At 39.8% G+C, this 14,550-nt stretch overlaps 1 protein-coding gene across 1 annotated transcript in view; it reads right to left on the bottom strand.

Moving 5' to 3' along the window:
* Nucleotides 1-14,550, bottom strand: part of LOC121286858 (lysine-specific demethylase 4B-like) — a 595,629-nt gene that overhangs the window by 467,388 nt on the left and 113,691 nt on the right. The window contains exons 4-6 of the mRNA XM_041204003.1: nucleotides 12,178-12,353; nucleotides 8,427-8,541; nucleotides 1,527-1,720 (exon numbers count right to left, since the gene is read on the bottom strand). Coding sequence (XP_041059937.1) covers nucleotides 1,527-1,720; nucleotides 8,427-8,541; nucleotides 12,178-12,353 — 485 coding nt within the window. The remainder of the gene's footprint in view (nucleotides 1-1,526; nucleotides 1,721-8,426; nucleotides 8,542-12,177; nucleotides 12,354-14,550) is intronic.

The following is a 14,550-nucleotide window of genomic DNA, read 5'->3' as shown; positions in this document are numbered from 1 at the left end:
TTTCTTCTGAGAGAGGTTGAATTGCTCCTACAATGGGCTAAATGGTCTCCTTCTATGCTGTAACCATTCCATTGAAAAATTATTAGAGCCATTTTATCGATTGGCCAGGTGCAGTGTTATGAGCCAGGGCAAATGTCTGATAACATATCCACAATAGCATCCTCAGAGCCTGGTGCCAACACTCTACTGAAGTGAAGTTAGGATCTTCAACACTGGTTAGACATATTCCTGGAGGTTTCATCACATGATCTCCCACCTCCAAATGCCCCAGCAAGTCAAACAGCTTTTTAAATATAACTTCTTAATAACTAAAGATGAAAAGTGCTTAACAAAATATAACTTCTTTATAACTAAGGGTGAAAAGTGCTTAACAAAAACCTAACTTTTTTTATGCCCCTATGATTTTTCACTTGAGTTGGTCACAGTAGTGTCTAAGAGATTAATCTTTTATCCTGGAGTATCCAGGAATTATCATGGATGACTGGTGATCTTAAGTGTTATCTGACAAAATAAGGATCCACCTGCATGGAGGCAGTACAGATAGAAGGCATCAAATGAATTAGTCTTATGGCAGGAAGTGTACTCACCACTGCACTAACAGACATAGGTAGCGAGGCAGTTGTGAACTTGCATTTACATTTAGTTTCTGATGTTCTAAATGGTAGCTGGCTGGTGAGTGAACAGGCAGAACGAATGTTATGACTGGAGATCAGTGCCAAAAATGGTAGCTTATTCAGAAGTTGAGAAAAAGCTCTGTTAGAGGTATGCATATTGGTGCTGCAGAACACAATTAAGGCTTCTATCTATAAGAAGGGAATTTTACTGAAACAATTTACATGAGGATTTGGATCAAGCAAATGATGAGGAGGCATGCACGTAATTATGGACTTGCTCATCCGGAACAACATTTTTTGAGCAGTTCTACCCCACTCAAAGCAGATGCCCATTACATAGCTGATGAGACAACTCAAGGCTTGGTACACAACTGACAATACTACCTTGAAGCCAGTTATGCAGATATCCAGGTTTCACTGTCTACCTTGATTAATTAGCAGAGACAAGTACTACCTGGTGAAGCTCCACACTTCCAACCAGTAAATGTGGAATGTTGTGTGTCCAGAATACCATCAGGATGGTGTCACTGAGCAGTTATTTTATGATCAGTTGCACTGCTTACTATGCCTAGTAGAGCAGTCATAACTCACTGCAAAATGCTGTGGCAAAGCACAGCACTTCCTATAATCAAACCTAGGCTTAAAAACATACCAGGCAGTCTGGAAAATTTTGGTGACAGCCCACCCAACTCAGGAATCATACACAACCAGGACCAGCGCCAACACATTGAGTGACTCAAAGAACTGGGACTGCAGGTTAGTCAGAATACTTCCTGTCATTCTGGGTCAACCAGAAGAACCAATCCTGCCCTCCTGTCTTGTGTAGTCCCCAGCCATGCCAACAAAACTAAATATGCCAAAGGAAAAGAAGTGTTCGCCAGTTCAACTTAATCAAGTAATCTCTTTACATACCAGGATTTGGGCTCCCCAAAGTGCAAGTAGTTAATGCTGTAGAGGTCCATATCTTCAGTGTGCCAGGCAAATGTGGTTTTCCACATCCCAAAGTATAAGTATGGAGTATTCACGCCTTCAATCACGATTCCACACTCCTGTTCCACCATATCCAGTAATGTGTTGAGATTTCCGATATTCCACTCTTCAATATTCTTCAAGGAAAGGTGAGAGAAAATGGTACAATTAAGGCTAAGTCAGCTGTTCTGGAATATTTTTTATATACATTAAAATTTCTAACACACACAAAACACACGTACCCCAACCTACATATACTTGTCCTAATCCACGTGCCTGTAAAAAGCAGCTTACACGTACCACAATGGCAACCCTAATATTCAGGTACTGCAACACTTACAGCCAATATCTAATGTAACAAAATCATTAGGAATACTGATAGATTTGTAAATAATAAAACCTTCACTGGCTTAAAGAAAATTATAGGCTAACAAAATGGTCAAAGTAATAATTAAACCAATTATTCACATCATATTTCAAAGGAATATATTTATGACTGATTCAAGTTCAGGAAAATAACAGTTGTGCTGGTGCATGCAAGTAGTGTAGGTCTCTGCTGTGTCTAAAGCTCTTAAAGATTGAAGAAATAATTTAAACCATCCTGAAGGGACGGCATAAATTAAATAGGAGATCTATCAATCTTAACAGCACACCATCTGCTTTTCAGCCAAGAATCAAGAGGGAATCCAAATCTACACCAACACAACTGCAACAGTATTTGCACATTAACCATTCTCCCCCAGGTCTACTTTACAATACCAATTAAAACTGACATTGTGATCTGGATCAGAAAGCAATGACTTGACATTAAAAAAGACCTGTGTCATCATGCAGAAAAGGCCTAGACTGCATCTACAAAATCTTTTCAAAAAATGTTGAAAGTGACATTCATCAACACAGGTAAGCGACAAGCCAATAAATCCCTTATCACTGTACTTTTAGCTTTAGCAGAGTTCATACACACTGGCAATCTAATACACAGTTGGCCACTCTTCATTTGTGAGTCTTAACTGGTCTGTTCCCTTATCACATACTTGATGTCAGTAGGGGACAAACAAAACAGAAAAATCAACCAGGGCTCCCATTCATGATTGCTACTCAATGACCTCACTGGAATGCATCTGTGTGAACACAAGTGAGTGTAGGATAAAACTTGGTGGTGGTGGTTGGGAGGGTGATGATGGTGTGGTGGCAATGTCACTGAATGAGTAATCCAGGGGCTCAGGTTAATGTCCATAGATTCAAATCCCACCTCAGGAACTGGTGGAATTTAAACACAATTAATTACATATAAACATACAAACCAAGAGGAGTAGGCCACTCGGTCCTTCAAGCCTGCTCCAGCATTCAATAAGATCATGGCTAATCTGACTGTAACCTCCCACCCACCCCCAATAACCTTTCACCCCCTGTTAATCAAGAATCTACCTAGCTCTGTCTTAAAAATATTCAAAAGGCCCTGCTACCACTGCCTGTTGAGGAAGAGAGCTCCAAAGACTCGCAATGCTCAGAAAATATTTCTCATCCATGTTAAATGAGCGACCCCTTATTTTTAAACCTTGCCCCCTAGTTCTAGATTCTCCCACAGGAGGAAACATCCTCTCTACATCCACGCTGTCAAGAACCTTCAGGATTTTAAAGATTTCAATCAAGTCAACTGTTACTCTGCTAAATTCCAGTGGATACAAGCCTAAACTGTCCAACCTTTCCTCATTAGACAACCCGCCCATTCCCAGTCTTAGTGCTTCTAATGCATTTACATCTTTCCTTAAATAAGGAGGCTAATACTGTACAGAATACTGCAGATGTGGTCTCACCAGTGCCCTGTACAACTGAAGCATAATCTCCCTACTTTTGTATTCAATTCCCTTTGCAATAAACAATTACATTCCATTAGCTTTCCTAATTACTAAATTCAGTTAATTGATGAAAAATCTGGAATTGAAAGCTAGTCAGTAATGATGCCAGGAAATTATCAACTGTTGTTAAAAATTAATCTGGTTCACCAATGTCCTTTAGGGAAGGAAATCTGCCATCTGTACCTGGTGTGGCCTACGTACGACTCCAGACACACAGCAACGAGCTGAACTCTTAATTATCTTCTGAAATGGCCTCGCAAGCCACTTAGTTCAAAGATAATGAGAGATGGGCAACAAATGCGAGCCTTGTCATAAGGCCATAAGACACTGGAGCAAAAGTAGGCCATTCGGCCCATCACGTCTGCTCTGCCATTCAATGAGATCATGGCTGATCTGATAATCCTCAACTCCACTTTCCTGCCTTTTCCCCCATAACCCTCGATCCCCTTACTGATTAAAAATCTGTCTATCTCAGCCTTGAATATACTTAACGACCCAGCCTCTACAGCCCTCTGCAGTAAAGAATTCCACAGATTGAATACCCTCCGAGAGAAGAAATTCCTCCTCATCTCGGAATTAAATGGGCAACACCTTACTCTGAGATTATGTCTTCTGATCTTAGACTCTCCCACAACGGGAAATAACCTCTCAGCATCTACCCTGTCAAGCCTCCTAAGAAACTATTATGTTTAAATAAGGTTGCCTCTCATTCTTCTACACTCCAATCAGTGCAGGCCCAACCTACTCAACCTCTCCTCATAAGAAAATCCCTCCATACCCAGGGTCAATCTTATGAACCTTCTCTAAACTGTCTCCAATGCCAGTACATCTTTCCTTAGATAAGGAGACCAAAACTGCTCACAGCATTCTAAGTGTGGTCTAACTAGTGCCTTGTATAGTTTTAGCAAGTCTTCCCTATTTTTATACTCCATTTCCTTTGAAATAAAGGCCAACGTTCCATTTGCCTTCCCCATTACCAGTTGAACTTGTATGCTAGCTTTTTGGGATTTATGCATGAGGACCCCCAAATCCCTCTGTGCTGCAGCTTTCTGCAGTCTTTCTCCATTTAAACAATATTCAGCTCTTTTATTCTTCCTGCCAAAGTGCACAACCTCATATTTTCCCACATTATATTCCATCTGCCAAATTTTTGCCCACTCAGTTAACCTGTCTATATCCCTCTGTAGGCTCTATGTGTCATCCTCACTACTTGTCTTCCCACCTATTTTTGTGTCATCCACAAACTTGGCAATAGTACATTCATTTCCCTCATCCAAATCATTAATACATATTGTAAATAATTGTGGCCACAGCACTGATCCCTGTGGCACTCCAATAGTTACACAATGCTGTCCTGAAAATGCCCCCCTTATCCCAACTCTCTGTATTCTATTAGTTACCCAATCCTCTATCCATGCTAATATACTACCCCCAATACCATGGGCTCTTATCTTATTAAGTAGCCTTACTAAATGCCTTTTGGAAATCCAAATATATTACATCTACTGGTACCCCTTTATCTATCCTGTTCATTACTTCTTCAAACGATTCTAATAAATTTGTCAGGCGTGATTTCTCCTTCATGAAGCCATGTTGACTCTGCTTGTTTATATTATGCATTTCTAAATGCTCTGCTATTACATCCTCTATAATAGGCTCTAACGTTTTCCCAATGACGGATGTTAAGCTAACTGGCCTATAGTTACCTGTTTTTGTCTCCCCACCTTTTTGAATAAGGGTGTTACATTGGCAGTTTTCCAGTCCTCTGGGACTTTTCCAGAACCTAAGGATTCTTGGAAAGTTACTACCAGTGCATTAACTATCCCTGTAGCCACTTCCTTTAATATCTTAGGATGCAACCCATCAGGTCCAAGTGACTTATCGGCCTTTAGCCCCATTAGTTTCCCTGGTATTTTTTCTCTAGGGGTAGTTATTGTACTTATTTCCTCCCTCCCTTTTGCCCCTTGATTATTTAGTATTTTTGGAATGCTATTAGTGTCTTCTACCATGAAGACTAATTTAAAGTATTTATTCAAATCCTCTGCAATTTCCTGGTTCCACATTATTTTTATATTACTTGCTAGTTTACCCTTAAAGTTGATTTTCTCCTTCATATTACTTTTTTGGTAACCTTCTGTTGGTTTTTAAAACTTTCCCAATCCTCTGGCTTACCACTAATCTTTGCCAAGTGGAATTTTTTTTCAGTTTGATATTATCCTTAACTTCCTTGGTTAACCATGGTTGGTTTATCCCCTTCCTAAAGTCTTCCTTCCTCACTGGGATATATCTTTGTTATGAGTCATGAACTATTTGCTTAAACATCTGCCATTGTTCAATCACCATCTTTTCTGCTAAACTGCTTTCCCAGTCCACTCCAGCCAACTCTGCCCTCATTCTTTCGTAACTGCCCTTATTTAAGTTTAGCACAGTTACTTCCAACCAAAGTTTCTCACTTTCAAACTGAATGCTAAATTGTACCATGTTATGGTCACTGTTTTCTAGGGGATCTTTTACTCAGATCATTTATTAAACCTGCCTCATTACACATTACCAGATCCAAAATAGCCTGATCCCTGGTTAGATCCACAACATATTGTTCTAGGAAACTGTCCTGAATACACTATGAGTTCTTGCTCGTGGCTACCTCTGACAATTTGATTTTCCCAATCTACATAAAGATTAAAGTTACCCATGACTAATGTACTGCCTTTTTTTTTACATGCCCTCATTATCTCCTGATTTATTCTCTGCCTTACAGCATAGGGAGCCTATAGATTACTCCCACAGTGTCTTCTTCCCCTTGTTATTTCTTACCTCCACCCATTTGGATTCTATATCTACTGATCCAAGATCATTTATTGCTATCATACCTACTCCATCTCTTTAACAAGGCCACCTCACCACCCTTTCCTTCCTGCCTGTCCTTTCGAAAAGTCACATACCCCTGATTTCCAGTAATACATACATTCCAATAATGAATGATAAGAAAGTACATAATAGAGCAAAGAAAGGAGAGAAGAAAAAAAGGTACCAAAAAATTCTAGAGCTATAATAATCATTTAGTACAACAGAATTATAATTGATATGAATTATCTATGCTCACAGCTCCAAGCTGCAGTGGGGATTCATGAACAATTAGAGTCAGTGCGTACTCAGTGCTTTTAATTTTTTTTCATTAAGAATTTGGTAGAATTAGATACATTTTATACATTTGGGATTTATTGAAATGGAGATTTAATAGTTGTAACACATTCCTCCAAATCAGTAACCCAAGTTTAATTCTATCCTGCCACATTAAACTACACAACCCTTCTTGGATACACATTTAAAAGGTAAAATATGACATGTGATGATGATATGCGGCCATAATCCAGTTCCCAGTAATGGAAGTCGGCAATACAGAGCTGCTTGCAATGTGCAATCTTAACTCAGATTACAGAGCATTGTAGCAAACTCTGAGAAAGAAACAGCTTACATTTAATCATACATGGAAATAAATTAGGTGCAGCATTTAACTCATATTGCATCAAGAGCAAACTCTATATTGAAAATCTTAAGGAATCCATTACCTCCTGTTCACAAAACCTATTTGCCTTTGAAAAATTTGATCAGTCAAATTTTACCAGTGTAAGTTCTTTATCATCATTCTCATTCAATTTTACTGTCAACTGTCTTGAATCATTGCAGCTTTTGACCACAAGGTAGTTCTGAGGAGGGAGTTCTGAAGCCTCTTTCAACTTCTTTGCCAGTTTGTCTATTCAAAACGTGCCATGGGCAGTCTGAGAAGTAGATTGTTGCTTTTTATTTTTACCACCCTGATTTGTTAGGTTTGCTGCTATTGGATTGTATGCATTATTTACTGACAAGAGGATTTAATTTACAAAATCCTAAAAATAGACATGCTGATAGGCCTGCTGTATAAGGGGAAAAGAAGTTGAGCAAGTTGGTGGAGTGCTTAGTCCAGTTTTTGAGTATGGGCCCCTACTCAAAAAAAGTAACGCAGCTGCTCATTTCAGAGATATATTTCCAGCATTTTTTGTTTTGATTTTAGACTACATTTATTTTTTTCTCTACAGCTTGCTAAAACAATTTTCACCAGCATGACTGTCATCTCGAGCATCTACAAACATATGAATTAGGAGTAGATCATTCCGGGCTCCTCATGCCTGCTCCCCCATTCAAGAACAAGATAACCCCAATAACCTTTGGCTCCTTTGTTAGTCAAGAATCTATCTACCTCTGCCTTAAAAATATTCAATGACCGTGCCTCCAATGCTCTCTGGGAAAGAGTTCCAAAGGTCATGACCCTCGAGAGAAAATAATTCTTCTCATTTCCATCTTAAATGGGAGACCCCTTATTTTTAAACAGTGCCAGTTAGTTCCAGTCTCTCCCACAAGGAGAAACACCCTTTCAGCATCCACCCTGTCAAGTACTCTAATATTAAAGCAGCTGATGCTACAAGTCAGAGATTCAAAGTGATTACTGTATTTGTTCATTCACATAACACTTCACAGACCTCAAATAAATTAGCAGTGCTTCATTCATTATACATTGATTTTTTTTTGCTCCCACTTTTATTTTGGACAGCCATAGTCAGAGGTCTTGGCCCAGTGCAGACACAGTTAATATTGGTAAGCTGCCACTGCTTTTCCTTACCATAGTGAGGAACATATAACAGCCACTTGTACCATATAACATTCCAGAAAATAGCAGTTCTGAAACTAGATATTTAATAAATTCAGTGAAAAGTTACATGGCACAAATCCAAAGCATAATTATTAAAGGATGCAATTAGGATGTTGCCACCTTACTCCTGGGGAGGGAGAAAGAATAACAGCCCTAGTAGCAAAAAGGAACTACTGCTCCAAGTTCATAACTGCACAGTTCATAACTGGCTACACACAGGATTAAATTCATGGGAAAGCAACCAAGATTCTTTTTAAAATAATTAGCGTTATCCTTCAAAACTGGATCATTACTTACATTATCATATAGAGAGCCACTGATATCAGCTCCATAGATTGGAGACACAAACGTTAGGTTCTTCCAGTATTTGCGCTCAAGGTCATCAAAATCGATATGCCTTGGAGTACAATACCTGAAAGAGAAGGACACAAATTTATTTTCCACTTTTTTTTTTAAAAAAAGCTGTTTTGTGTTGAAATACTGGGAAACTGCAGAAGGGGAAATTAATGAAATAAGATAGGCAGAGCACTTTTGAAAATCCCAGCAAATGTTAATGGCTTTTCAAAGGTGCAAAATGTTCAAAATCATAGAAACTACAGCACAAATGAGCCCATCACTCCTATGCCAGTGGTAGCTCGTCAACTGGAATTATCTAATTTAATTCAATTTTTCTATCATTTCCCCATATTCTTTTGGAGCCCTCAACATTAGGTGAAATTTCAGTCATGCAACACTGTTGCTCCCTCTCTATACCCCAAGCTTCATGCCCTCATGTCTAAGGAGCACAACTTGAGCATGTCTCATCTAACACTCACTGGATTGCCCATCCATCACTAGCTCTGGCATCATGATGTCCAGCTCTACCACCAGGTTTAACATTTTGTTACAAATATGAGATTTAAGATTATGTTGTTTTGGGACTGCCTCTTTAATTTAGGGGAAGAGGAAGGAGGTCATGTGGCCTCTTCCGAAGACTGTCTGAGAACAGGCCTGGGTGATGTGGCTGTTAAAAATTAAAGGGAGGCCTAGGGTGTTTTGCTGGAAAAAAGGTGCAAGGTCTTGGAAGCAACGTCAGCAGCATCTATGTTTATAGTGGTTAGATTGCTAGTCTCCAAAATCCAAGGAAGGTGTTGAGAATTCCTGGTTGTCATGCTTTAAATTGTGTGCTTCTTTACAAGTTCAAAGAGTTGGACCTCAGTTATATCTAATCCATCAGGATTTCCATCTGGATACAAGGCCCATGTGATTCACATTGCCATGGAGGTTAGCTTTGAGGGGAAGGATTTCTAAGATATACCTGAAACTCTCAAGCAAGTCAGTCTGCCAGGAACCGGGAGAGAAAGAGCAGCTGGAGGCAAAAACCTCTGTGGTTCAGGACGCAGGAAAGCAGTTGGGAGCTCATGCTTGGGATTGAGAAGACCAAATCTTGAGAATATGAAACAAGGCTAGAAGATTCACCTAGCTTCTGCTAGAGGGAGAATCTCCAGGAAAAACCTTCACCTCGTAAGACAGTTCCAGGGTTTAAAGTTACCAGGTTGGGAATGGAAAGGAAGTAAATCCTCAGGAGCTAAGAATCACTTTAGACTGGGTCTGAGGAAAATTATATGCTTAATTAAGATTCAGTGTAAAGTATACCTGTGAAGTGGGTTTGCCAGATGTGTTAAAAGTAAGTTCTGTTCTGTAGTTTAATATATAACTTGCCTACAAAAATAGTGTTTAGTAAATGATGCTTTTAGTCTGTTACTAAAAGTCATAAAACATGAAATCTTGTTGTGTCATCCTTTCAGCTATCAACTGGAAGTTAGAATTTCTTTTTTTAAGTGATCAGTCTCTGCAGGGATTGTAACAAATTCTGTGTCATGAAGATAGAGACCATTTATTCATCAAAGAGCTTTTACTTTCAGGAACGTGCAGAATACAAAACTTTCTGACAGGCCACATTGGTTTTATTAGGAGAGTTTCAATATCCATTTTAGTTGTAATAATCTCAAGTCAAAGAGTTTGGTTAAGCAAGACATTCCCTTTCTAAATCCATACTGGGTGATTATTAATTTATTACTTGTAAAATTATAGCTTGTAAGTACAAGATGATGGTCGACAGATTTGTAGGCCCAGTTATACCCATGAGAGTCCAGAGTTTCTGCTTGCTGCAATATTGAAAAAAAACAAGCAAAATTATAATATATTAGTGTACTCTCTGTAAACTTTCAGTGCTAACACATACCTTTGGTTCAAGTGGTTGTGGGTGTGAGCCCCACACCAGACTTAAACACATTATCTAGGCTAATACCCAAATTCAGTACCAACAGAGAGATTTGTCATAGGTACACCCTTTTGGTGAGGACCCACCTTAAGTGCTGATCACCCTGCTCAATTGAGAGATTCCATGGTATCAACCAAACAAAGGCAACATCCCTCAGCAAAGTAATTCAGGTCAAAAAAGAGGTTTTATTTTAGTTCATCTCATTGCTGTTTGTGGAACATCAATGTCACAGAATTGAGTCTGGCAGAACCATACCAGGTCCCAGTGATTACTGGGAATCAGCCAGTATCCCACAAATTTCTACATGGAATCCTTCAGCAACCAATGAGAAATACTGACTGGCCCAGGTTCTTTGGTCGACAGAAGTGATGCTAAGTGAAACAAAATCCTGGGGCTGAATTTTTGTTCTGTGGTTGGGACCTCAATGTGGATGCCTTTCAGGGTCCCGACCCTACATGGCATTGACACCTAATGTAATTTTTTGATAAGCAGCTCAATTAGTTGTCAGGGTGTAAGCTTGCATGGCTGGAAAGCCAATATGAGATCTTCCAGCATGACATTTTAGCAACCGCACCACCCAAGGAGTGACTGTTAACGTAAGAAAGAGAGGGAGGGTACCTCTGAAGGCTTCTTAAAAACTTAAAAGGTAAAGAGGCCACAGCTGCAGGGCATCAGCATGAAGGGGGAGCACTTCCTCCAAGTGACTTGCAGCCACAACTGCAGCCATCTTGCACTCACGGCCAAGTTAGAGGGGGGAGGGGGGTAGAACTGCTGGCTGCTTAGGTCTGTAGCCGTGACACCGCCTCCATTCATCAGCCGAAATTTGGCCTCAAGATGGGGGTCTGGCTGCTAACTGTGAAATTCCAATCAGTGTCTGCACATTGACCTTAATAGGGCATTTAAGGGGTTTAATTGGCTACCTGCTGTTTATGGTCAAATAGCAATCCATGTTCCCACATTCCACATTCTTCTTCCCCTGTCCCCACCCCAAACCAGCATGATTAAAAATGACCCAGAAGCAGCACGCTGTCAGGTGACAGGATATTGAAGGCGCGTCCATCTCCAGTCCCACCTCCATAGCCATTCAGCATCTGAATAATAGCATATTGGGTGTATAATAAAAACTGGATAACAATTTAGCATTATTTTCTCCAGTTAACACTTCTATGAAGCACTAATTTAATATTATTTATTTATTTAATTTCACTGTCATATTTACCTTTTGAGTGTTCTGGCTTCCTGCCTAATAACCGTTATTGCAATAATACTGGCAGGTTTTTTTTGCCGTATACTTAATATATTTAATTTTATTCTTCTCTGGGGTACTTTTGCACCCTTAATATTTCTTCTGATGGTTTGAGCAAATTCCTCTGCTTTTCCCAGAATGCACCCTCCTGTATATTTCGAGCGCTCTCCACTGTAATTTTAATTGGCATCGTCATCCGTTTAGTATGTTACTTGTTTACCTTATACTTATTTTTCTTCTATTTACACTTCTGCATAATCATTTTTGAAGCATTACATTAACCACAGCTTCGGCAATACTGTCTAGTTAATTTGTTTTTATTTCAAGCTGTACTCCTTCAAACGTTGCCTTTCCAAAATCATAATTTTTGTCTTGGACCTTGAACTCTTATTGCGACTACTGGTCCTTCAACATTCTACTATTTTCACTCATGCAATCCTTATCATTTGTAAAAACACAATCTCAATTTGAATTTACCTCTTGCAGTTTTTTTGACACATTCACTCAAAAACAAGCTTAAGAAAAAAGGGTCTCCATACTTCTCACTGTTGGCCAGCTTCCTGTACTCCCCAACAGTCATGGATTTCTTCTGAATGTTGTATTGCGTGAAAAGCCCAGATTGACCAGTCACTACTTGTTGAATTGGAGCTGGGATGGTCATATCATCAATATCTTCATATGACTTCCTTGGTTTCCACTCCTTCGGGGGAATGACCTGAAAGTGCAGTGCATATATAATTTAGTGGAAGAAATCTGCAGTTACTTCACACCTAGGACATGCATCAATGAGCTGTGGGCTGTGAGTGAAGCAGAGCCTCAAAACTAAAGCAGAGACAACTAATGCAAAAGTTATTTCCTCAGATTTAAGAAATGTCTGTGTTACGGTGGACTTTATAAGTGGACTGTCCCCTTTGGCTCAAGGTTCACTGAGGGATGTGACCTCCTACAGGGATGTGCCCCGAGACAAGCCCATGTAGCCTGGCTGTCATGGGTACCAGGGTCAGATCAAAACTTATTGAAGAAAGAAAATAAGGCAGCTGTGCTTGCTGCACACAGATTCACAGACTCTCAGAGTCATACAGTGTGTTTTCTGGAAAGACCACCAACAACGGGTCACGCTACTCCAAGCAGGGTGCTGGTAAGGGCAGATCCCTTGTTTGAAATTAAGTGACAAAGTCACCAATGGGTGTCTTGGTACAAGAAGTCCAATTGTGTATTGAGTGAAACCTTTGTCTGAAAGGACACTGGAAGGTTCACTCTGGTGGGGTGGGGAGAAGAGATCCCATTAAAGCCGGGGTGAACTTGGGCACTTTAAACACAAGACTACATTTCTACTGATAGTATAATGTATAAATGTGGTGTGGGGTTTTCTGTTGTATTAAGAAGTTTTTTTTATTCTTTCATGGGATGTAGGCGTCGCTAGCAAGGCCATCCCTAATTTCCCTTGCAGATGGCAGTTAAGAATCACATTGCTGTGAGTCAGAGTCATACATGGGCCAGACAAGGTAAGGATGGCATCCTAAAGGACATTAGTGAACCAGATGAGTTTTTATAACAATCGATGATAGCAGTCATGGTGACCATTACTGAGACTAGCAACTAGCTTTATATTCCAGAATTATTAATTGAATTTAAATTCCACCAGCTACCGTGGTCAGATTTGAAACTAGGGACCCAGAGCTTTAGCCTGGGCCTCTGGATGACTAGTCCAGTAACATTACTATTACCTCACCACCTCCCCCATAATAAGGAATGTTAATAGGGAATACCCCTTCTGTCGCTTAGTGGATTAGTTGGCTAAGTACGGTTTAGTTGATGTTGATTTCAGTTCATTTGTCAAAGTGAAATTCTTAAAACATGAAAGCTTGTCATGCGATTCTGTGATCTCTGAGAAATTCATGTCTTTTCTTTAAAGTTATTGTTCTCGACGGGATCGTAACAATGGAAAAAGAGGGAGTGAAACATAATTCAGAAATATTTGTATATCTATTGGCAATATTACAACAACAATTTATTGTGTCGCTTGAAATTGGATGAATCACCTTCCACACCATGTGCCATTGTTCCTACACCTTGATCCAACTTTTCCTATTTGCACTTCCTTCCTCTCACCAAAAACAAAAAGTTTGGGTTCATCTGCCTGCACACCAAGGCAAAGGCACACAAACAAAAATGTACTGAAATATTTCCATACATTTTCATTGGAGACTGATTTCTGGGATGATAAGATTGCCGTATGAGGTGAGATTGAGCAAAGTAGGCCTGCATTCACTGCAGATTAGAAGATTGAGAGGGGATCTCATTGAAACGTATAAAATGCTGACAGGGATGGGCAGAAGGATGCAGGGATGATGTTTCCTCTGGTCTGGGAGTCTAGAACAAGGGGTCACAGTCTCAGGATACAGGGTAGACCATTTAGGACCAAGATGAGGTGAAATTTCTTCACTCAAAGTGGTGAACCTGCGGAATTCTCCACCACAGAAGGCTGTGGAGGCCAAGTCAAACATTTTTGAGGAGGAAATAGATAGATTTCTGGGCTCTAAAGGTGCCAAGGGGTATGGGGAAAGACCGGGAGTATGGCGTTGAGATAGAGGATCAGCCATGATCATACTGAATGGCGGAGCAGGCTTGAAGGTCGGATGATCTACTCCTGCTCCTATTTTCTATGTTTCTACGAATGCATACAGGAATTATCCCAGCATATTATACCAACACACAATCACCAGCAGAGGGGTTGCTGACACAGAGTCGCCATCAGCTTCTCACCTTCACATCATATTACCTTTTATATGCACTCTGATTGCAATATCTGATGGCAGTTCAAGAATTGAAACATCTGTCATTTCCATTTTTCAATTGTATAAATTTACAACCACGTAAATTAATTTTATAAATATACAAACTGCTGTAAT

Source organism: Carcharodon carcharias, chromosome 14 (genome assembly GCF_017639515.1).
Source record: "Carcharodon carcharias isolate sCarCar2 chromosome 14, sCarCar2.pri, whole genome shotgun sequence".
Lineage (NCBI taxonomy): Eukaryota > Metazoa > Chordata > Chondrichthyes > Lamniformes > Lamnidae > Carcharodon > Carcharodon carcharias.
The sequence above is the reverse complement of the archived record's forward strand: the minus strand, read 5'-3'. Positions and strand labels throughout refer to the sequence as shown.